This window comes from Neolamprologus multifasciatus, chromosome 17, assembly GCF_963576455.1.
Source record: "Neolamprologus multifasciatus chromosome 17, fNeoMul1.2, whole genome shotgun sequence".
Classification (NCBI taxonomy): Eukaryota; Metazoa; Chordata; class Actinopteri; order Cichliformes; family Cichlidae; genus Neolamprologus; species Neolamprologus multifasciatus.
In genome coordinates, this window is record NC_140455.1 from 7,080,621 (window position 1) to 7,104,468 (window position 23,848).

Consider the following 23,848-nt stretch of genomic DNA (forward strand, 5'->3'; position numbering starts at 1 on the left):
CAGTGCATCATCCATAAAAATATAAATAAACAATAAAATTAATAGATGAAATACTTAGACCAGGGGTGGGCAATTCCAGGCCTCGAGGGCTGGTGTCCTGCAGGTTTTAGATCTCACCTTGGGTCAACACACCTGAATCACATGATTAGTTCGTTACCAGGCTTCTGGAGAACTTCAGGACATGTTGAGGAGGTAATTTAGCCATTTAAATCAGCTGTGTTGGTTCAAGGACATCTAAAACCTGCAGGGACACCGGCCCTCGAGGACTGGAGTTGCCCACCCCTGACTTAGACCATTTTAGCTTGTTGGTGTCCCCATAGTGACATCTATCTGTTCTTCTCTAATCCTGTTAATAACACATTACAGTTATGTGGGGGGACATTTCACAGGATGCAATCCTGTGAAATGTCCCCCCATACTATGTCCCCCCATACTATGTCCCCCATACTATGTCCCCCCATGCTATGTCCCATACTTCCAGGGTAATTATGAGGGTAATCAAACTTGATTCGCACTTGATTTGTTGACCATCAGCAGAGGTGACTGCCTCTACAAAAGCAGACGTTCTGGCTGCTTGCTAGCTTGGAGCATTCAGGCCAATGTCGCAATTTTCTCGGAAGTGGGTATCCTGGAAAATGCACTTCAAGGTCAGACAGCGCAACGGTCAGAGAAACTGAAAACAAACAAAAGAAACAAAACTAAATCCAACAGTCACATCTCAGACTCAGTCAGCATGTGAAATGTTAAAGTTCATTATAGTACAATAAGAAAAAAATTGAACAGGAATGGCTCATTTGAACCTGGACACCTTGCAATCACCAAGGTAGCCATGAGCTCCTCTGTATACCAAAGTATTCTAGAGTCAAATGTGAGGCCATTTATGTGACAGCTAACGTTTGCCTGAAATTGGGCCATTCAAAGGATAATGATCCCAAGAACAGCAGCAAATCTAAAACAGAATGAAAAACAAAAGACTAGAGGTTTTACAGTGTTCAAACATCAACCTGACTGGCAGGACCTTAAGAGAGCTGTCCATAAACATAAACCTCAATGCATAGAAGAAACAGTGTAACAGTGAAGTGAGACGCAGAAAACGATTACTCCAAGTTATTACCGTAAAAATTGGTTCTAGAAACTACTGAATTATGGAAACGCTGTCATTGTTCACCACTGTAAGTGGTGTTATTTCCTCTGATTATGATCCTCATTGTAGTAAATGGATATTTATATTAAACCTGCAGTAACTACTTTATGACTCCTCTTGGTGGTGCTTATCAAAGGAACAAGCATAAAGTGAAGGTTAGTTGCACTGAAAAAGAGCATTTAGCATTTAATTTGGAATTTAAATGTAGGAAGAAATATTAAAAGCACAAAACTTTACTTTACTTGTCATCTATAAAAAAGCAATAAATAGTTGATCATCATGCCTTGAATGAAGAAAAACAAGCGTCTTTACAACACTGATGAGATTGCATTGACAGATTGATAATAAGTATTCCCGCATCTTCACATTTTAGGTGAAACAGCTCCACAGTGTAATGTCAGAAGAGGAGCTGCCAACAAAGTAAGGAATCTCCTTGACCTCAACACTAAGTTTGGTAATGAAAAAATAACTGTATCCCTGAGAAATACATTTCACAAAAGACCTTCACTACACAAAGGATAGCGTGTGGATCTTGATAATACTGGGAACATAAAGACAAATGAGTAGCAGATATCTATTTGATTCCCACACCATTCCAACTTGGGTCAAAATACATTTCGAAATGAAGGAAGCGTGTGCACAACTTCATTCTTGAACTTGATATTCTTGAGACGTGTATCTGCTTTCATCTTGGCAGACTTGAAACAAATACTGCACACATAACTCAAAGGGAAAGACTATAAATATATAAAAAGAGAAGTTTGTTGTATGGTATGTAGGGAAAGAAGGATTTGAAAGGAAGCTCACTGTTAAATATGTATGTATAGAAGGAATGGTGCATGGGTGGAGGTGGGCTGGTGGGGTTGTATTCCCTACGGTGCCATCTAAGGAAGGTTCTGGGCCCGGTGAAGCTGTCTGAATGGATGGAATGTTTCTTCAGACGTCCCAGAAGCACATTCTTCCACTGCGGGACCTGGGTTTGTCTTTTCTTGTTCCAGATTCACTCAATTATCCTCGACTGCTCTAAACATTCCAGTACATTCCAGAAGCCCCGCATTCCTTCTTCTTTTTTTCCCCACCCCAGCCAGGATCACCAACCACCACCACCCTTGCCCAGCTTTAACACCTGCCCCCACTCAGACTTCTTTTTTTCCCCTTCCCCATCATTCCTGATCGCAGATGGACGTGGCACAAAAGAAAGCCTCTTTTTTCTCTCTCCAAGCTGAGGAATTTGGCTTACTTTAGACGAAGGAAAGCCCTCATACTTCAGGCACACCTGGCTGGTACAATGTGCAGCTATATAATCAAAATGGTGAAAGCAGAGATGGATCTGAAGTGGCGCAGCGGGCTGCGGAAGCAGTTATGATTGAACTCATCATAAGATCGTAGATGTCTGAAGTGACACAGACATGCATGATTACACAGGTGATCGAAGGATGTTTCACTCTCTGTGCCTAATTACGCTGAAAAATAAAGTAATAGGATAAATTTCATACATAAAAAATGATCATTCATTAGCAGCTATACGAGTTTCCTGTGAATGAAACCTTTTAAACAGCATCAACAAGCCAAGTTTCATTGAAAGAAGAGGATGCAGTAACATTTATCATCATTTACTATAGTTAATCGACCATATACAGGCACTTACACCCACAGTTGAGCGCAATCAGCGTATTCAGGGAATTGGCCTTGAGGTAGATAGATAATCCTTCAGGTATAAGTAATTGCTATTACAGCAAATGTGTATTAGTTCACAGCCAAACATTGTTCCCAATAAATTTAGCGACGACTTCTACACCGGTGTAGGAAAAGACCCGGACACTTTGTCTGTTTGCACGGAATCTGTTAACGTTATCTGTCATGTTCATTGCAATCAGAGCAGGCAGGTTGAGCAAAATCAGACACACCGGTACATTTAATCTCCTCATCGCGCAACAACTCCTGGAATGCACTAAACCTCAGAGAAATGTTAATGGAGCCAAGTGTCAAAGAGAATTTTTTTACCTTGAACTTGTCTTAGCTATAATTAATTTAAGATGAAATGGAAGACATGTTTCCGTGTTATCAGAGCTCCAAAGTACATTTTTTGGACAAACAGGAGGTCCCTCTTTTGTCATTTGCTGACAGAGCCAGAAGGTTCTTAGGACTGCTGTGGAAATGGTCCAACTATATTTCAAGATTAGCATGTTCTCTGGCTTTGCTGGTTCACGCAGAAAATAACATTTCAACAGGAAGCAAAGTATGAGTATGCAACAACGGGAGGAAAGCAAAGCTGGAATTACTGTAAGTATTCAAAAATAGCCACTGGGGAAAAATGTGTGCTTTTCACGCAAAACTGATGCATCGCTGATGACTAAAAAAACAAGAATGCAAAAGACGAAAGATTCCTCCCATCTTTTACCAAACACAGAAATGCATTTGGATGTGCAAAGGAAATGACCTGTTATGGGCAACTATGTGATAATTAGCACCCTTGGTTTACTACATCTTTGTGCAATGTGAAACTACAGCAGATTACAGAATCAGAACATATTTCAGAGCACTAGTAAGCAAACAACAAAAAAGGAAAGCACAATCCAAATTATCATCAGACCCAAAATGAAATTATCTTTCGAAAAATATCCTTGAACAACACCGTAGTGAACACTGTCTGTGCCAGTATAACAATGATATAACAGTTAAGCACTTGAGGTCAACCTTCACTAAGCTGATTTCCTTCTTAATGAATCAGGAAGTCTGGTATCACAAAGTTACATCAGAAATTCGTGTGAAAGTGTGATCTCATGTGTTTGTCTTCTTGTGCACTTGTCAGATTTATATTTCTTCAGAACTGGACTCTGCGTTTTAATTGCTTGCTTAATCTAAGCAGCCATTCCTATGCAAACAAGCTGTAACTCATCGAATTTCCTGCTTCTCCGTGAGCTGACAGAAGAAGGAAGTGTTGCTAGTACAAACTGCATGCTGGTTATAACATCTATCTTGGCTATACTACAATGGGATCTGTTGTTTAAACATGTAGATCCTGGTCCATCCGTGTCTTAAACATAAATAAGGAAGCTGAGGGCTGCCACCCGTCTAGACTTCCTGAAGGTCATGCAGTCCTGATGGGTTCTGACAATGGGCTTCCATCACAGTGAGCCTTGGAATCTCTCAAGCATTGGTCAACGTTGAAACTGCTTAGACTTCCCAGCCAGAGGCTTTGAAGTCGCTCAGATGCAGAGCAGTGACAACAATCCAATCATCGATTCTGTCAAGAAGGAGAGCGAGTCCCTCGTCACGAAGGTCAAAGGACCGTGATGTGTGCTGTTTGCGTGAGGGGCTCTCCGATGGCTTTAGTGGAAACTATTTGGCCAGGGCAATTACAACAAAAGACGCACATCCAGCTTTTGGAATGTTTCCTAAAATGAATGGGGAATAATGGAATGAATATTGCTGCGTGTTATTCTCCACTGACGTGAAATGAAAACACTGCTTCCCATTATTGTAACACTGGGACGGATGCAGACATGCTGCCATACACACACAGAGGTTGGCATAAAACCATTACAACACTGAAGGACAACTGAGCAGCAGACAGTCAAACAAAGCAATAATATAAATGACCATTAAAGGAGTGTTCTCCCACTTCAGTGTTTATTTTTACATACATTTGTGGAATTAAATGCACGATTTGTTAGGATGCCTGGGTCGTTGACCCAGGGTTTTTGAGTTTATTATATTATTTATAATTTCTAGTCTTTGGGTTTTTGTTAGAGTCATGTCTTATGGTTTGTCTCTGTGTAATCCTTAGTTGCTGTCTCCCCTGTCTGCTATATCCCCGTGTCCAGTCAGTGTCTGCCCTGGTCCCACATCTCTGTTCCCTCTGTTGTAGTGCCTGCATGTGAGTCTGTGTCTTTTGTTCAGTCTGTGTTATGTGTTTCCTGTTTTACTTTGAAGGTCTCTGTCTTATCTCAGTGTGTTCACTTTATGCTTCCTTGTCTCGTCAGTTCTGATTTGCCCCAGCTGTGTTTCCCTCCTGTTGTCCATTCCCTGATTGCTCCCTCTATGTATTTAAGCCCTGTGTTTCAGTTTGTCATTGTCGTGATCTACCGTTTATCTAACTGTGTGTTCTGTCAGTCTGTCTGTGTAAGTTTATTTTTTGGATACTCAGTTTTGTTACTTTTTTGAGTTTAACATTAAAGCTGTTTTCAGTTACTTTCTGTCTCCGGAGTCTGCACTTTGGGTCCTTCTCCTGCCTGCACACAGCCGTTCCTTAACAGAAGATCGCGACCAGAACATGGACCCCGCAGACTCTTTTTCCTCGGAGTTCAACGGCGAGATGATGCGGATGGTGAGTCTGCTCGACCGCATTGCCCAGTCACAGGATTTACGGACTATGGCAGTCGGGCTAAGTGCAGTAGATGCCATCATTCGTCATAACCCTCAGCTCTCTGTTTGCTAAGGACACTAAGTTGGATGGCACCATTACTGCCTGGAGAGAGCAAGTCAAGGCTGGTGAGCTTGCTCTCTCACTCACTACATCTTCCCAACTGCTGCCCCAGGACAACACACACTCTCCACCTGTCTCAACACTGCCACGGACTTCCTCTCCCTCCCCACACCAGCCGGGTCCTCGTTCGCCTGCCTTTTTCCTGGCGGCTATGTGGTCGGAGGATGAGGAGGAGGTCCACCGGTTCCTGTTTCCTCATCCCGAAGGAAACGGCGTTCAGGCCGCCGCCACTCCAGGACTGTTGAGCAAACTCCTCTCGGGGGAGACGGTGACTGTTTATTGCATGCTCCATTTGAGCATTCTGACTCTGGACATTCTGACATCACACCCACTTCATCTGTTGGTCCCGCTGGGGGTTCTGGAGAACCGCTCCAGCCGTCTTCAGTCTCCACTGGAGGGGCTGAGTGGCCCGTTCAGCTTTCTGTCTCCGCTGAAGGGTCCGAGGGACCGCTTCCGCCACCTGTTCCCGCTGGAGGGTCCGAGGGGCCCGTCCAGCCTCCTGTTGTTCCCGCTGGAGGGTCCGAGGGGCCCGTCCAGCCTCCTGTTGTTCCCGCTGGAGGGTCCCAGGGGCCCGTCCAGCCTCCTGTTGTTCCCGCTGGAGGGTCCCAGGGGCCCGTCCAGCCTCCTGTTGTTCCCGCTGGAGGGTCCCAGGGCCCCGTCCAGCCGCCTGTTCTTCCCGCTGGAGGGTCCCAGGGCCCCGTCCAGCCGCCTGTTCCCGCTGGAGGGTCCGAGGGGCCCCGTCCAGCCTCCTGTTCCCGCTCGAGGGTCCGAGGGGCCCGTCCAGCCTCCTGTTCCCGCTCGAGGGTCCGAGGGGCCCGTCCAGCGACCTGTGTCGCCTGCAGCGCCACCACCTGCGGCTCCCACGCTGTCCCCTGCAGCGCCGCCCTCGTCGGGTCCAGCCTCCGAGTCTTCGGCGTCGCCTGGTCCAGCCTCCGAGTCTTCGCCTTCGGCGTCGCCTGGTCCTGCCTCGCTCTGTCTAGCTTCGTCTGCGCCTGAGGTCCCCATGCCGTCTGGGCCTGTCCGGCCTGCTCGGCGTGCACATCCTGCACGACCTGTCCGGCCTGCTCGGCGTGCACATCCTGCACGACCTGTCCGGCCTGCTCGGCGTGCACATCCTGCACGACCTGTCCGGCCTGCTCGGCGTGCACATCCTGCACGACCTGTCCGGCCTGCTCGGCGTGCACATCCTGCACGACCTGTCCGGCCTGCTCGGCGTGCACATCCTGCACGACCTGTCCGGCCTGCTCGGCGTGCACATCCTGCACGACCTGTCCGGCCTGCTCGTCCCGTCCGGCCAGCTCGTCCTGCATGTCCTGTCCGGCCTGCTCGTCCCGTCCGGCCAGCTCGTCCCGTCCGGCCAGCTCGTCCTGCATGTCCTGTCCGGCCTGCTCGTCCTGTTCGGCCGCTTTCCGGGCCGATGACTGGACATCATTGCCGTCATGGACGGCCCCCTGATCTACGTCGCCGCCGGTGCCTCCCGCCCGGCCGGCCTCCTGACCTGCTCCGTCGCCGCCGGTGCCTCCCGCCTGCCCGGCCCCCTGAACTGTTCTCTTGGCTCTTGGGCCGCCTGCCTCCGGGCCGCCCCCCTGAACTGCCCGGGTTTGGACTGTTGTGCCGTCGGCCTCCGGGCCGGCCTCCTGAACCTTTTCGAGACTGTTACCTGGGCCTCTGCGCCTTTCATTGGCTTTTTGTCTGTTTTTCTTTTGGACTGTTGCTGGGCCGCAGTGCTGTTGTTTTGTTCTGTTTTGGGCTTTTGCTCCCTGTATTTTTTTTGTCTCTGGCTCCGTGTGTTTGTTTCATTTCATTTCAGTGTCTGTGTCTGTCCTGGTCCCACATCTCTGTTCCCTCTGTTGTAGTGCCTGCATGTGAGTCTGTGTCTTTTGTTCAGTCTGTGTTATGTGTTTCCTGTTTTACTTTGAAGGTCTCTGTCTTATCTCAGTGTGTTCAGTTTATGCTTCCTTGTCTCGTCAGTTCTGATTTGCCCCAGCTGTGTTTCCCTCCTGTTGTCCATTCCCTGATTGCTCCCTCTATGTATTTAAGCCCTGTGTTTCAGTTTGTCATTGTTGTGATCTACCGTTTATCTAACTGTGTGTTCTGTCAGTCTGTCTGTGTAAGTTTATTTTTTGGATACTCAGTTTTGTTACTTTGAGTTTAACATTAAAGCTGTTTTCAGTTACTTTCTGTCTCCGGAGTCTGCACTTTGGGTCCTTCTCCTGCCTGCACACAGCCGTTCCTTAACACGATTAAGCTTCAAAAAATAAACTTTCCTCATCAAGCCTGCTTAACACACTATAAACTGTGTCTTTATCCGGCCTAACCATGCTGGACGTGTGTTAGAGGGTCTCAGTGTGGGATATCTACGGTTGTCCTGAGAGGTCAAATGCACTGCAATTTAAGAAAACATCAGGAAATTTAAAAAGAAAACGACCACAAAAGCATACAAAACACAAGAAAACAGAAAAAATACAACAGAAGGAGAAAAATAAACAAATTCACAAAAAAAGTACAAGTGAAAGGTTTTAGTGGAGACAACGTGACCAAACAGCTGTGGGAATAACAAGAAAGGAAAACATGCAAAGGATTGCCCCTTAAAATGCTTGAAGACTTATTGGATTTGTAACATGTGTTTTAATCACACAACTCATATAATATTGTGCATGTTTGATGTTAGCTACCTACTGTTTGCTTGTCACTTCTGCAGGTGGTCCATCAACTTATCTCCCCAAAATAAGTTTGTGTTTTAGATTGTTTTTTTCTGAGATTTTGCAGCATTTTTCATTGTACTTCTATTGTTTTCCTGAACTTCACTTCTGTTTTTTTTTCTATTTCTGTTGTGTTTTATTTGAATTCTGTTGCGTTTTGTGCACTTTTTGCAGCATTTCTTTGTATTACCATTTGTTTATTCAACTTGTGTTTCATTCAAATTCTACTGTGTAGTTTTTTTTTTCTATTTCTATTGTACTTTATTTAACTTCCGTTTTGTTTTTTCGTGCTTTTGTAGCTGTTTTCTAAATTTTCAGTGCGTTCTGTCAGGGCCACCATAAAAAATCCCCCTTTAAAAAAATGTATAACTGCCACAAAAATAGAGACCCATTTCCATAATGCAGCGTTGCAATGCACACAGGAACACTACACGTGTGCTCACAAAGACACACCCCCTATCCAAAAAGGCTGCACCCACACGTCCATCTCCAGTCTGAATACTCACACAGACGTGAGTAAGAGGCTTCACGGACAAGGACTGTTATCACATGAATACGTCCTCCTCTATTTAAAGATGGTTTGACGTTTGGATTCTGGTCAGTCTTTAAATTATAATAATAAAACAAATGGTCATTCACCAGTTATTCCTTATACATCACCATCTAGTGTCTTGAATTGGAATTATAAAAATATGGCCACAAAAATAACAACCACGACAATCAATCCACGTGGGGAAACCTATAGGCTATTAAAAGATCTTTTAAAAAGTGTCTTGCGAGAAAACAAAGAAGAAGACGCATTACCAATGGTTATTGGCTGGTTTATTTATTTATGTTTTTAGAATAAATGTATCTGCTATGTTCTATTATCATATAAAGGGGATTTTATTCTGAGGCTAGCCACCGATGTTAGGCACACTAGAGTAAACTGAAAATCAAAACAGAACAAAAAAACAAAGGAAGTCCAAACTCACCGGAGAGGCTCTTCAGCCGTCTTGCTCAGTGCTGCTGTCTCACTGTACCGTTATGTAAAGTCTACACATAAGGCTACAGGGAAGAGGGGAGAAGTGAAATGTCCGATCCTTACAAACACAAACAAACTGTTTGCCCTCATGCAAAAAAAGAAAAGAAAAAAGAAATCCTGTTTGGAATCTGCCATCCCGTCGTGACAATAACAACGGTTTATATCTCGTCTTTACGCATTTCGCTGCCATCTGGTCAGAGATATTATAACTCGGAATCATTTCAAAACTCAGGTGGAAGAGACTTATTGAGACTCGTGTTGTTAAAAACTAAGACAAAGACCCAAGTGTTTGTCTCCCCCCACCAAACACCACTAACATCACCGCATCTCTTGCGGAAAATTGGATCACTTCACCTACAGCGGGACCCACTTTCTTTCTTCCCCCCACGAAACGTGATGGACACATTGTGTGAGAGTGTAAGGGGGGCAAAACTGCTTCAAAGGATGAAAGGCAAAGGAATTTCCCTGCATGAAGAACATATTTAACAAGCCTTTATGCTGTCAGGAATGCTGGCCAAGGGGGAGAGAAATATGTTAATAATGCAAGCTACTGCCATACCAAATATGGCAATATTGTTACGTCTGAGCTCTAGTGCGCATCTGGTAATGCTTAGCTCCCCTGAATAAAGGCACCGGAGAGCCAGAAATAGACTGTTCAACGTATTTCTGCCTACACCTTTAAGAGAAACGCTCGTACGGTTATTTTAAACGTGTTCATCGTCTTGTCAAAGTGTATTTAATCAACTGATCTGCGCTTAATTACTGTGTAGGCAAAAGCATGCCTGACACAGTAATCAGCAACAGTCGAACATGTTCAACTGCATAACTGACACTTAAATTAATCCATAATAAAGTTTTGTTCAAACTTCTGATCTGATCTTTAAGTCTTGGGATGCTATTTTGGGGATATTCTGCGGCATGGCATTCTTATATGAAGACAAGTGACTCTAAAATTCAACGGCTGACACACACACACACACACACACACACACACACACACACACACACACACACAAAAGTGACAATAAAGCATCTCAAGTTCACCACTTCAGAAAAAAAAAAACCCTCAAATGAAGCTGATGTGATAGACGTGAGGGGCGAGCAGAGGAAGAAAATGAAAGGGGGGATAAACAAGAAGGGAAAAATGTGAGACGGAAAAGTGTGTTCAGATGGGATCCAGGGGGGAAAAATCCATTTGGGAAAGAGAGAGAGAGAGAGAAAAAAGAGAAAGGTTTAGACAGGGTGGAGCTTAGGTCTTGGATGGAAAATGCGCCGAGAAACATTCCTGGCATAGTTTGGGAACAGTTCAGCAGGCAGGCCAGCGACGACGTCAGCTTCTCACTATAGTATAAAAGTACGGAGGTGGCCGGACCTCAGCAGACTGCAAGCGCTTCACTGAGAGCTTCTTCTACTCTAAAGGAGCCTCTGACGATATAGACTACCAGCAAAGACATTAAGAGAGACAAACGGCTAAGAGAGGGAATACTTAAGGACTCCTCCGAAGACAGACTTTTCCTTACACCGAGAGCAGGATTCCTTTTGAACGCGCACAAGAAATTTATCCAAGATGCTGGTGCTTACTGTTGTCGTTGCCTTCCTCGGAAGCTTTAACCTGGTGAGTCTCGCTCTCTCTCACTCTTCACTGAAATATAAAGAGAAACGTTTTGCAGTTTTAATTCCCTACATTTAGTTAGAGATAGGAGAAGCTGCTCTTTTGAGACAAGTTTATCTTGTTATAAGCCATTCTATGTCGCTTGATTTTAAACGTTTCTAAAAGATGGTTTTGTGTTTTTCTTTTCTTTTTTTTGGTTATACAGGTCCTCTCCTCCTCCTATTCCTCCACCTCCTGCCCCTCCGTGTGTGATTGCCCTCGGGAGATGCCCCAGTGCGCACCCGGCGTGAGTGTCGTCCTGGATGGCTGCGGCTGCTGCAAAGTTTGCGCCAGGCAGCTGAACGAGGACTGTAGTCTGACCGAGCCCTGTGACCACACTAAAGGACTGGAGTGTAACTTTGGGGCCAGTTTTGCTGCTGCTACTACTCGTGGCATCTGCCGAGGTATGTATAAAGATCATCCTGCTCCAGATGTGCATGCCTCATGACTTAGCCTGAAGACTTTTTTTTAATAAGAGAGATTATTATTCAAGAATATGGGAACCTATGTGATTTCAACACTATGGAATGCAGCTAGGAGGAAACTAGTCTAGAGTGAACCTCAAAGCACAGGCAGCCCACTGTGGAGGGAAAAAGACTCCTCACAGGCAGCCTGAAGAATTTCACAGTTTAACTGATCCTTATCTGGCAGCCATGTGATGTCTTCAGCAGACTTCTTTGAGCAAAGCAGGAAAGAATAACATTCCTCTCCCTCTGTTTTTTCCTTTTTCTCCCTGCTTGCTGCAGCCAAGTCAGAGGGCAGACCATGTGAGTACAACAGCAGGATCTACCAGAATGGAGAGAGCTTCCAGCCCAACTGCAAACACCAGTGCACATGCATTGATGGGGCAGTGGGATGCGTACCGCTGTGCCCGCAGGAGCTCTCTCTTCCCAACTTGGGCTGTGCCAACCCCAGGCTGGTCAAGGTAGCAGGCCAGTGCTGTGAAGAGTGGGTGTGTGAGGACAGCAAGGAGACAGACATCCTAGAGAAGATCTTTGGCAAAGACTCAGTGATGAAGGATTTGGAAGATGATCTCACCAACATGAATGAGCTCATTTCAATTGTCAAGGGAGGGCTGAAGTCCCTACCAGGTAAGAAAGCAGTCTTTAATTCTGAAGGTTTTTCTTCTGGGTTCAAGTGAGATGGTAAAATAAACTGCATTCAAATTCACTAATGTTTTCATTGCTTCTTTTTAATCATAGCATACAGACCACAGCCGGAAGTCCACCACATGTTCGAGAGCCAGAAGTGCATCGTTCAAACCACACCCTGGTCCCAGTGCTCCAAGAGCTGTGGAACTGGCATCTCCACCCGAGTCACCAACAACAACAGTGAATGCAAGCTGGTCAGAGAGTCGAGAATCTGCGAAGTGCGGCCATGCACCCAGTCACCTTACTCCAGTCTGAAGGTAAGCTTGAGCCAGCTAGCTGAACCAATCCAATGGAAGCACGCATGATGCTGAAGGTATGCTACAGCTGGGTCTCGGTGCACAACTGACAATTGTCGCTCTTGTGCCCATTCTTCTTGCAGAAGGGAAAGAAGTGCAGCAGAACTAAGAGATCGAGCCAGCCGGTGAAGTTCACCTACGCCGGCTGCTCCAGCCTGAAGAAGTACAGACCCAGGTACTGCGGAACCTGCATGGACAGCCGCTGCTGCAGCCCCCACGACACCAGAACCATCCGCGTCAAGTTCCGCTGTGAGGACGGCGAGACCTTCTACAAGAACATCATGATGATCGAGTCCTGCAAGTGCACCTACAACTGTCCCCATGCCAACGAAGCCTCCTATCCCTTCTACCGCCTCTCCAACGACATCCACAAGTTCAGAGACTGATTGGTGAGGAGCAGCCAAACCCCTCAGCGAGAGAAAGAGATCAGCAGCAGCAGCAGCAGCATCATTGGCAGCCAATGGCAGTCTAGATGAAAGCAGGGGTGTAAATAGACCACCAATCAACTACCAGCTTCTTGTTGTAACGAGATTCCCAAGGAATTGTTGGCTTACATCATGAGGACTTAATGAAGTGCACTGTTTGCTGTGACTCAGCATGCCTAATATGAACTGCTTCGTATTAATTGGAGCATTTGAAGTAGCTTCGTTAAGGAGCAAGATGTAATTAATATTTGTACAATAATCTTAGTCGCTGATATCGATTCACTGTGTATATTTTGATCCCGTACACCAGACATGACCCAGACTGTAGACTTGTGTGTGTATATGTAGATATGCACATGCGCAACTTCAATTAGCATTATCATGTTGTATCTTTGGTTTTTTTTTTAGAGAAAGAAAAAAAAGACACCAGACGATGAAATGTAACCTCTGGACTTGTTTAACAGGCTCGCGGTTTCATTCCTTCCTGACGTGGGCATTATTGTTCATGTTTTGTGGCAGCTATTGACCTCCCTTCATAAGAAAAAAGAAAGAAAAAAAGACAAAGCGAAACATGTCAAAGGATGAATGAATGTTTTTTATTATTATTATTGTTATTAATATTATTTATCAAAAAAATAATGTAGCTACTTTATTTGGATATTATGTGTCATACTGGAATAAATTGTAAAATGATTTAATTTTATATGCTACAATAAAACTGATTTATTTATATGAAACACGACGAGCCCAGAGTCGAGTCTGTTCAGATTGCACTGCGGGACGGGACAAACAAACGGCGCACCGGGGATATTTAAGCCCTCTGTTATATCATTCAATAGAGCCAACAGATTCTCAGACAGACACCGAGCGGCTCGTTCTGCTCTTATATAACACAACCTTGGAGGCTCGCTCTCCTGACTTTCTGTGCTTTTGGAATGCCGTTCTGCAGCGAGCTAGTTTGCTTTCATTTGATCTGGCTAAGCCACACACTTGACCGATTCTGAGAAGAGGAAAAAAAAAAGATTAAGTTCATGAGTAGCAATGAGTATGGGAGTATGCCAAGAATCTTAAGTGCTGCGCTGAATGGGCTGGGATTAGACACCATGCAACAAGGACAATGAAATTATTGTATATCATGAATACATTCCCAGTTACGCTTTTCTTTTTATTTCATTTTTGTTTTCTTTTTTTCACACAGCATTACCAAATTGACTACTCTTTAGCAACTGCCTTTAAAAAGTGAATTAGATGCATTGGCCCCTGCTGGCTCTTAAATTGCAGGGGTCTGCTAAACAGTTGTAAACAGTCAAACAGAGCAGGGAGGACTTAACTCTCCCTTCCAGGTTTTGGTTTAAGAGGCATGAATACTGCTATGAGACAGAAACAAGCAAAGAGCAGGAAACAGGGGTAACACAGTTGGTATTAGAAACTGTGGTTTTCAAGGGCACTAAAACAGTGTTTTGCTATCATCACATTAACGCTTCTCGACTCATATTCTGATGTTTTATTCTTTAATAGACTCATTCTGTATGATTTAAGCCTCCGATTTAAGTTTTATAACCTTAAGGTTCCATCCAAAAGTATGAAATGTATGATTGAAGAATAACAACCTGAAAAAAAGAAAAAACTTGTGCTAGTTCTCACAGGATCTGACGTTTCCACAATGGTAGCCATTTAGAAGCATCGACAGGGAGAACGACAGGGAAGGGTTTTCTTCTTCTTCTTCTTCTTTTTCATCCAGGTAGAGGGAGCGGCTCAGGAATGCAGCAGTGGCTCCGAAAGCAGACATCCTGATGGGTGGCAGATGTTGGAAAATATTTCAGTGCAACATGTTCACTTCAGCTGAGGAAATTTTCCAAATATACACGAACCCTCCCGAGTTCTCGTTTGTGTCCACAGAAGGCATTTTTATCTCCTGGCAAGTAGGGAAAAAAACCTGTCTAATCTCACACAATGTGCCACTTCCGCATAACTTTCCCACATAGCTCCTGGAAATAAATCTCAATCGAGTGTATTTAATGAGAGGCCAAGCAGGACACGCCACACACCGCACAGGATGTGCTCACTGGAGTTTTACACATTGCTCACATGAAAGGCTTCTGAGGTCTACCTAATCACAAAGATGTGTGGCCAAAGGGTCTAAACACTTTCAGGGTGCTGTGTTTTTCTTTTTTCCTCACTCTTTCCCTTTCTGCTCCTTCCAAAAAAAGAAAATTTCCCTCCCTGTCTTTCATGGCTGGGAGGGTGCAATGCAATCAGACTCATTTGTTTTGATAACCGAATGCAGCACACTTGGTTATGTAATGGCATCTGTACGTTATGTGAGCAGTGCTTTTGGTCAATGTAGAGACTTACAATTCCTCAGCCTTTACTATGTCAAAAAAGAGGTGGAGTGAAATAACTGTGGTCTTCGAGCAAACACAGCACAAACCTGTAAAATCTATCGCTCTCTCTCACACAGGCGCCCCTGCAATTAAATTGCTCGGTGACTACCTCACCCCCTAAACCAAAAAATAAAGTGTTTATATGACAAAGACATTAGCATTAAAGCCTCATCAAGCAACTACGTAATGCAGTGCAACCAGAAGCTAACAGGACTGAGAGTGGCCCTTACAACCCGCTGGATGCTGCTGAGAGCTGATGTCAACTCTTTTACAGCCCTTTGCCCCCTCCATCTACAACCTCAGGTTAATGCTCACTGTTGTAAGCAACCCAGGAGCAAGGAGAAAGAAGGGTTGCATACAGATACTTGTTTCATAACCTACCATCTGCTGGACAAAGGAGGAAACAGCATGCTGTGTGTGATATCTGTCTAAACTCACACACCTGTTAAGACCTGCACGTTTTAAAGAGTTGTTGCTGTGAAATGCATGTCTGAAAACTGGCTCAACATCATAGGTATCATTGTAGCGCTTCTATTTTGCATAATACTCTCATGGTAAAAAGAATGATGTAAAAGGGATCCTTTTTTCCCCCAGATCCTGACAGGGTGTGGGACCCTTTCACACAACGCAACAGTGGCAGTAAATATCTCCTGACACACCCACCAGATACCCTCTGGCAATTACATAAGAACAAATGATGAGTGGGCTTAAGGGAAAATCCGAGTCAGTTCCCTCCCAGGCTGTTGGATTGTTTGGGATGTCCCAGAGGGACGCTGGCTACTACCGTGATTATTAGCTCTAACAAGCCGCACATTGATGGGAGAGGCAGAGCTTAATTGTTGGGCGTCTCGAGTCTCAGACTAATGGATTTCTGCAATGAATCATCTCCAACTCTTTCAGCTGAGCTAACACTGCCATTTACTCCTCTTTCTATCGTTCGACATGGGCAGGCTAATGAGGTCACACAGTCAGGAGCTGTTTGTCTCCCAACACTGCAAATTTGACATTAAGGGATAAATAGGCTGATGGTACTGAAAGCCCCTCTTATTGGCAGAAACATTCTTCTGTTGATTTTTCAAGAGGGTTTGCCTTTTGCTGAGGTGCCATTGTAAGAAAAAGAAAGAAAGAGAAGAATGTGAAAAGTGACTCAGAAAAAAGTCAGCACATTGTTGTTGGGTGTTGATCTTCAGCTAGCAGGTGAAATGAAGAGCCTACAGATGGAAGGTGTGGCTTCATGGTATGGGGGATTCACAAGCTAGTGTCCTTTAATGCCCCATCCATCCATCCATCTCCCCTTATCCAGTTCAGGGTGGCGAGGGACTAGGGGCCATAGGGCAAGAGGTTAGTACACACTGGACCAATCACCAGTCTGTCACAGGGCTAACAGAAAGACAGGCAACCAATCACACTCATGTATGGACAATTTAGAATAACTAGTTAACCTAACCCCACTAATTCAGACTGTGCAAGGAAGCTGGAGTACCTGAAAACATCCCAAGCAGACACAGGGACAACGTGCAAACCCCACACAGATCAGGTGGTGGATTTGAACCCAGGACGTTCTTGCTTTGTGGCAACAGTCCAAACTGCTGTCCACTAGATTCATGGGAATGTTGCGTCACTCCCAGCTGTAAAATTTATTGGAACATGGATGCAATGTGCAGCAAAGAAGAAAAGTAAATGAATCACATTTCAACAGCACTACTTCTACATGTTTTAGAGGTATTTGGTAGATCACTAAATCTCACTAGATTTTGGGATTCTCAAAAGACTATGGTGCCATCATCATCTGTCACATGATTCCTTGTGTTTCTTCCCACTGAAAACACTGGTTACACATGCTGAGGCTCATGCATTTGGGACCCGGTGGTTCTTAGCACAGATGAGTCAAGATACATGATTTGGTTATATGAAATTGTGTTGAGTAATCTTTTGGCTGTTCCCTTTGGGGGTCACCAGAGCAGATCATCTGCATCCATCTCATTCTGTTCTCTCACACCAACCATCTACATGTCATCTGCACAACAGTGTTTGTAGTCAGTAAGTACGGTTAAACCTACATAGTTTTTTTTATGTTCATTATCACCTGTAAATCAATATTACATGCTATTCAATGCACCACCTAATTCCTGGGATTATAGTTTAATAAATCTTTTAATATAAAGTCATGGAAATGGAAAATATGACAAGTTATCTAACAATCTTCTGAGAAAAATGATTTTGGGAGACACCTCAAGTCCTTGAAACTTTGTGATGTGCTCCATCTGTTTAATCTTTAAAAAATAGTCAGTGTCTCAGCTGGACGACCAAATATCTTTAGACCACATTGCAGATTGTCATACCAGCTGCAGGCATTTAAACGGAACGATTTCTCAAACAGAAACTGATTAGTGCAGAAACTTCTTAAAAAAATAGAAATCTATAGGACACTATTTACCAAAAGCAGATGCTATAGACTTTAATGACCCATGCAGATATGCTCCTAATAGACATTAAAAACTTCAATGTGTGAAACATAAGTTCAGAGAAAATCAAGATAATTGAAATCTGCTCCACAATATCTAATGCAATAAAATAAAAATTCTTCTCGGTTAGCATTTAAAAGTGTGCTTTGAACTCTCGAGCAGCATTGGGCTGCAGGGTTTGCTGATGTTGCTGTGGAACGCTAAGTGACAAGGCTTAATGCATTTTCCAAGTCTTTTGTTTCCCCCATGCTGGGTAATTGCAGCTCAGTTTCCACCATTGTGAAGGGATAAGGGCTTGAAAGTCTTCAGTCATTATATTGCCACCTACTTTCGCCTGTAAAACCATTTCTGATGTTTTTTTCTGCATCTTTTGATCTCTGGAACTGACCACAGCTGTAGCATGGAAAAGTAGCTAATGAATGGTAGCAGTGACTTTAGGCTTCGTGGGCTAAAAAGTTCCTGCGTTTCTCTGCTTTTCACAATTGGTAACTGGGTCAACACACAAAAATATAAAAAAAAAACTGAGAAGAGACACGTATGCGCTTACTAAATGCTGTCTTACAACTAGCGCTCTTAATGCCAGCTCTTTCAGATAGAAAACACAGACTTCGAGTAGATTCGAAAAACTCCCATTCGAAAGCTTACAATCCCATTTCATATTGCTGGCAAGGTGGGACTTTTAATGACATCCACAGGAACTCTTTTCAACAGAATACGCTTCAAAGTGCTTTAAACATTCTAACTACCTTGGCTTCTTTACATGCACAGGAGCAAGAGTCTCGCTGAGCTTCATCTTGCTGCGAGAACTCTATATACTCCCACTGAATTCATGACTATAAATGAGGTCTGAAATCTCAATAGGTATTATTAAAATGCCCGCATCACTCCAAATGCCAGTGCTGCACCAGTCTCCATCTTGCCTTTGATGGCTTTTAAAAACTTGAATTCCTTCACATGGAGCAGCATCTCCAACTTAACCACAACAGCCACGACAGCCAAAAGAAGGTTTAAACATGCCTGACCAGTAAAGTCAGTCAGCTGCCAACAATCACTTCGTATTTGGTCTATGACCAGCACAAGTCTTTCAGCAGAGCTTTAGATTGCCTAAGCAGAGATCTCTTCAAGACTAGCACTCCAATACAAGGTAATCACATAAACTCACCAGCAGCTGCATTAGGTTTAACTGTTTAATTGCTCATTTATGCAAATATCAGCCAATCAAAAGGCATCAAATCAGTGCATTTACACCGGTAGACATACTCAAGATAGCCTGAAGAAATTCAAATCGAGCATGAGAACGGGGGAGAAAGTTTATTTAAATGACTTTGAACGTGGCATGGATGTTGGTGGGCTGGTCTGAGCATTTCAGAACTGCTCATTTCCTGGGATTTTGCCACAGAATCATCTCTAGGGTATATAGAGAAGAGTACAAAAAAGGCAACAGCAATTCAAAAATACCACTCATTACATACAAGGTATGCAGAAGAGCATCTCTGTTGAACCTTGAAGCAGATGGGCTACGGCAGCAGAAGACCACACTGGCTGCCATTCCTGTCAGCTAAGAAAAGGAAAGGCGCCTGCTGAAAGGCTTTCAGCAGAATAATGCATCCTGTCTTTTTCACCAGCAGCTAATGGATGTCAAAGAAAATTTCACCACCGGCCCAGTTTGTATCCTTTAGCTCCTGCTCTTCCTCTGCAATGATTTTTTACAGTATGTCCCAATAGGTGTGTGCCTGTCTACCAGGTATTCACCTTTGAGAGACCATCATAGGTTGCTGTCTAGAAACTGGATCTAGACATTGACCTAGACCATAGGTGTCAAACTCTGGCCCGCAGCCTAATTACATTTGGCCCGCGAAGCCATACCAAATTACTATTAGAGCTGGCCTACTGATATTATACAGCTAATATATACATTGTTTAGTATTAAGCTTTGGTTGTTCCATATTCAGTTTTTCAGCAAAACGTGTTTGAGTCCATAAGAAAAGATTCACTCTTATATCTGGAGGAATAAATATATTTCAATAAATATTAACGTTAGCTCGCGACTTTGTTCCAGTTTTGAATTTTGGCCCACTGTGTATTTGAGTTTGACACCCCTGACCTAGACAGTTTTATTCTTATCCAGTTTAGTCTCTAACTCCCACAGTAGAAAATCATCTGTGTATGTCCCTGGATCATCAATGTGTCCCATCACATTAAATCAGTGCGCTCATTACAGCCACAAGCCATTTTGCATGTGCTTAAATATAGTCTCAAAAATGGTTTTAATATGCATTTGCATTATTATTTCAAGAAGATGTAAATCTGCAAGGCTACATCCCACCAAATGCAGGACTAATGGTTCTTTTCCTGTCCACATGCCCAGTCTCCTTGAAAGAAGACTAAAGTCCTAGTTGCTTCTGTTGGTTAGGTGGGCACATTGAATGCTCATGTCTCTGCAAATAGGTTAATGCATTGTAAAGTGTAAAGCACTTTGGATGTGTATAAACACAGTCCTTTTCATATTCTCTCTGCAATGAACAGGTTTACAGCTGGGAAATAAGAGTTCTGGGAAAATGGAAAAATCATAATGCTTGTGCACAGTTCCTACACTGACGTGTAACAGAAAGTACAATCAGAAAGAAACTCAGGATGATTTCACCACGATAACCCAGAACTGATACCAAAAGGATAACAGACATCAAGCATGCTCTGTTAGTTCAGACTGTCAGGTTGACATAAAACAGACAAAGGGAACAAGTGAATCACCTCCTGCATACAACTGGGAATGTCTGTGGAGCGAGTCCAGAGACAAGATTTCTGCCTTATTTTTTATTTTTTATTCATATTCATGTGAACAGTGTTTCATTGTAATGGAGAGACACAGAATACCAATAAAATATTTAGAAAATAACCCTGTTACATAAAAGTTAGAAATTGATTTCCATTTGTCTTTTGGTGAAATAAGTATTTTATCCCCAAACAAAATATGACTTATTAGTTGGTGGAGAAACCGTTGTTGGCACGCGCGGCGAGATGTTTCTTGTATCTGACCACCAGGTTTGCACACGTTTCAGGAGGGATGTTTGGGCCACTCCTCTTTACAGAAACTCTCTGAATACTTTAGGTTTTTTAACTGCTTTTAGCAACTCGAAGCTTTAGCTCCCTCCACAGATTTATATGGGACTGAGGTCTTGAGACTGGCTAAACTACTCTATGACCTTAATGTGCTTCTTCTGTAGACACTCTTTTTTTCTTTGGCCAGATGTTTTGGGTCATTGTCATGCTGAAAGACGCAGCCACAACTCATCTTCAGTGTTCTGCCTAAGGAACATTGAAGGGAAGGAGGTTTTTGTTCAAAATTTTATGGTACATTGTCCCTTCCATTGGCCCGTGAGTGCGCGAAAGTCATCCAGTGTCCATATTAGACTATGGGTCTTTGGGTCACGGCGACCTTGTAGTTGTTGCAAGATATCAGTTCATCAGTCCGTGTAGTTTTGGGCTGATCTACCACTTTTCTCATGATCATCCTCACCCCATGAGGTAAGATCTTGCATGGAGCTCCAGACCGAGGACGACTGATGGTAATTTTACATTTCTTCCAATTCTCTGTAACCGCAGCAGTCATCAACTTCTCATCAAGCTTCTTGCTGATGGACTTGTAGCCCTTTCCAGCCTTACGTCGGCCTACAATCTTTCCCCTGACATCCTTTGACAGCGCTTTGGTTTTGCCCATGTTCGTGAAGAAGTTGGAATGGAAAAAACTGATTCTGTGGACAGGTGTGCTTTATATATGTTATATGAGTGTCTCGATAGATAACAAGTATCTGTGATTTCCAAAAGGTGGATTCTGTTCATCTGAACATAGAATCCACCTTTTGGGATTTACTTACCTGGATGAGTGAGCATGCATCAAGTATCTGTGACTGATAAATCAATTCTAATCTGTGTGTCACCTGAGAGAGCGTTGTTTTCTTTTTAAAGAGAGCAAACTTACAAATTCTGCAAGGGGTAAATAATTATTTCCTCACTGTCTTCAGTATTTGTGTCTTTTCAGAGGATGCGAGCTTATGTTGGTAAATGCTAAATTTCAGCTTGTTTGGTTGTTTAACTATTAGTGACGTGGCTCTCATATCTTGTCTCCAGTTGTAGGAAGGTTTAGTCTAACATGACAGTATGACAAGAACTGTGAATTAATTAGGTGTGGAGCTATGCTATCCTTTTGCTCATGCTACATAAAATGTTACTTGGAGTCACACTTTCAGAACTCTTTCAATGGGAGCCTTCAGGCACAGTGTATCATTGAAAGTGGCTTAATATGGCTCCGTGCAAAATGACACTAAAGTACTCACACATAATTCCATCTTACAACATCTCTACATGCTGAAAAGGTAACGTCTGTTGACCAGAGAAAACTTGTAGTATTGCAAAATAAGGGTCTTCAGATTTCCCATTAGCTCTATGAGCTTGATAAAGAACAGACCACAGTAAATTATTACTGTAGGATGATCCAAAATGTCACATAATATATTTGGGGAAAGCGAATGGCCTCGATTAGTTGTACTTCTGTTCGCTTGGAACACAAATAAAAAATAAATAAAATAAAATGTGAAGTACGCTTGCAAAACGTAACTCTTAGGATGCACAATGTGCCATGCAAACATGTGACATCTGGCTCTTGAAGCATGACTTTATGCTTCAGTACCTGCCTGGTCACCACAGCAGAGCCATATCCCCGGAGCTGGTCTTGTTAAAAGAAAAACAGCTCTGCATGCAGTACAACTGAGCCTTACCCATCAAATTAAGAAAAATTAAGTGGGAACCAACTTCAGAAATTTCAAAGGCAATTTAGATAATATAGAGGCACTATTTCCAGTGCCTGTGCTATCCGCAGACTAAAAACAGCCTCAATTTCATTTTAACAGCAAGCAGCAACAAAGGCACAACTTTTGTGTGGTCACATTGAGTAACTTTATTGGGACAGAAAATTAAGAAAACTGCTAAAATAAAATAGATGGTAATTCAACACAAGAAGAGCCATGAGAAAAAACAAGAAACAGATGAGCCAGGAGCAGCCACTCTTTAGTACCGTACTGTAGCGGCAGTCTTTGGTACTGCTCAGACAAGATCTTGAACAATTTCTAAATGTTAGATTGTATACTGTACACAGTAGTGAAGGAGCTACAATGCAGCAACAGTGTACGGGGTATGAAATGATTTGATTTTTTTTTTATTTTTAATTTTATTGATTAGCATTCAAATATCTCAGTGAAGACAGAATAAAGATTACCACAAAGCAAGAAAGCATGAGACAAGGCTAATCAAAAGGTATTGGCTGAAGCATTTGCTTATTACGCCAACCCTTTTAACAAAAGATCTTTTTGCATGCAGCTCCTGTACACAGGGCTCGAAGCGAAGAATAAAACAAAGCAAATACAAAACAAACAAACAAACAAACAAACAAAAAACTTTCCACCTTAGATACAGTGGGGCAAAAAAGTATTTAGTCAGCCACCGATTGTGCAAGTTCCCCCACTTAAAATGATGACAGAGGTCAGTAATTTGCACCAGAGGTACACTTCAACTGTGAGAGACAATGTGAAAAAAAAATCCATGAATTCACATGGTAGGATTTGTAAAGAATTTATTCATAAATCAGGGTGGAAAATAAGTATTTGGTCACCTCAAACAAGGAAAATCCCTGGCTCTCACAGACCTGTAACGTCTTCTGTAAGAAGCTTTTCTGTCCCCCACTCGTTACCTGTATGAATGGCACCTGTTTGACCTCATCATCTGTATAAAAGACACCTGTCCACAGCCTCAACCAGTCAGACTCCAAACGCCGCCATGGCCAAGACCAAAGAGCTTTCGAAGGACACCAGGAAAAGAATTGTAGACCTGCACCAGACTGGGAAGAGTGAATCTACAATAGGCAAGCAGCTTGGTGTGAAAAAATCAACTGTGGGAGCAATCATCAGAAAATGGAAGACATATAAGACCACTGATAATCTCCCTCGATCTGGGGCTCCACGCAAGATCTCATCCCGTGGGGTCAAAATGATCATGAGAACGGTGAGCAAAGATCCCAGAACCACACGGGGGGACCTGGTGAATGACCTGCAGAGAGCTGGGACC

The 23,848-nt window shown here is 43.4% G+C and overlaps 2 protein-coding genes across 3 annotated transcripts in view; one reads left to right on the plus strand and one right to left on the minus strand.

Annotated features, from left to right (window-relative positions):
- ddah1 (dimethylarginine dimethylaminohydrolase 1) overlaps positions 1–9,976 on the minus strand; it is a 96,396-nt gene extending 86,420 nt beyond the window's left edge. The window contains exon 1 of one of the 2 annotated variants that reach the window (XM_085137156.1): positions 9,310–9,976. The gene's annotated coding sequence lies outside the window, so the exon portion shown is untranslated. Of the gene's footprint in view, positions 1–515; positions 5,588–9,309 lie in introns of those variants that run through there. The other variant, XM_085137157.1, reaches the window with a different exon arrangement.
- A 736-nt stretch (positions 9,977–10,712) lies between these two features.
- ccn1 (cellular communication network factor 1) lies at positions 10,713–13,619 on the plus strand. The gene is made up of 5 exons (XM_085137155.1): positions 10,713–10,974; positions 11,177–11,414; positions 11,757–12,101; positions 12,213–12,418; positions 12,541–13,619. The coding sequence occupies exons 1-5, from the start codon at positions 10,927–10,929 to the stop codon at positions 12,841–12,843; spliced, it is 1,140 nt and encodes a 379-aa protein (XP_084993281.1). The 5' UTR covers positions 10,713–10,926; the 3' UTR covers positions 12,844–13,619.
- Positions 13,620–23,848: the final 10,229 nt, after the last annotated feature.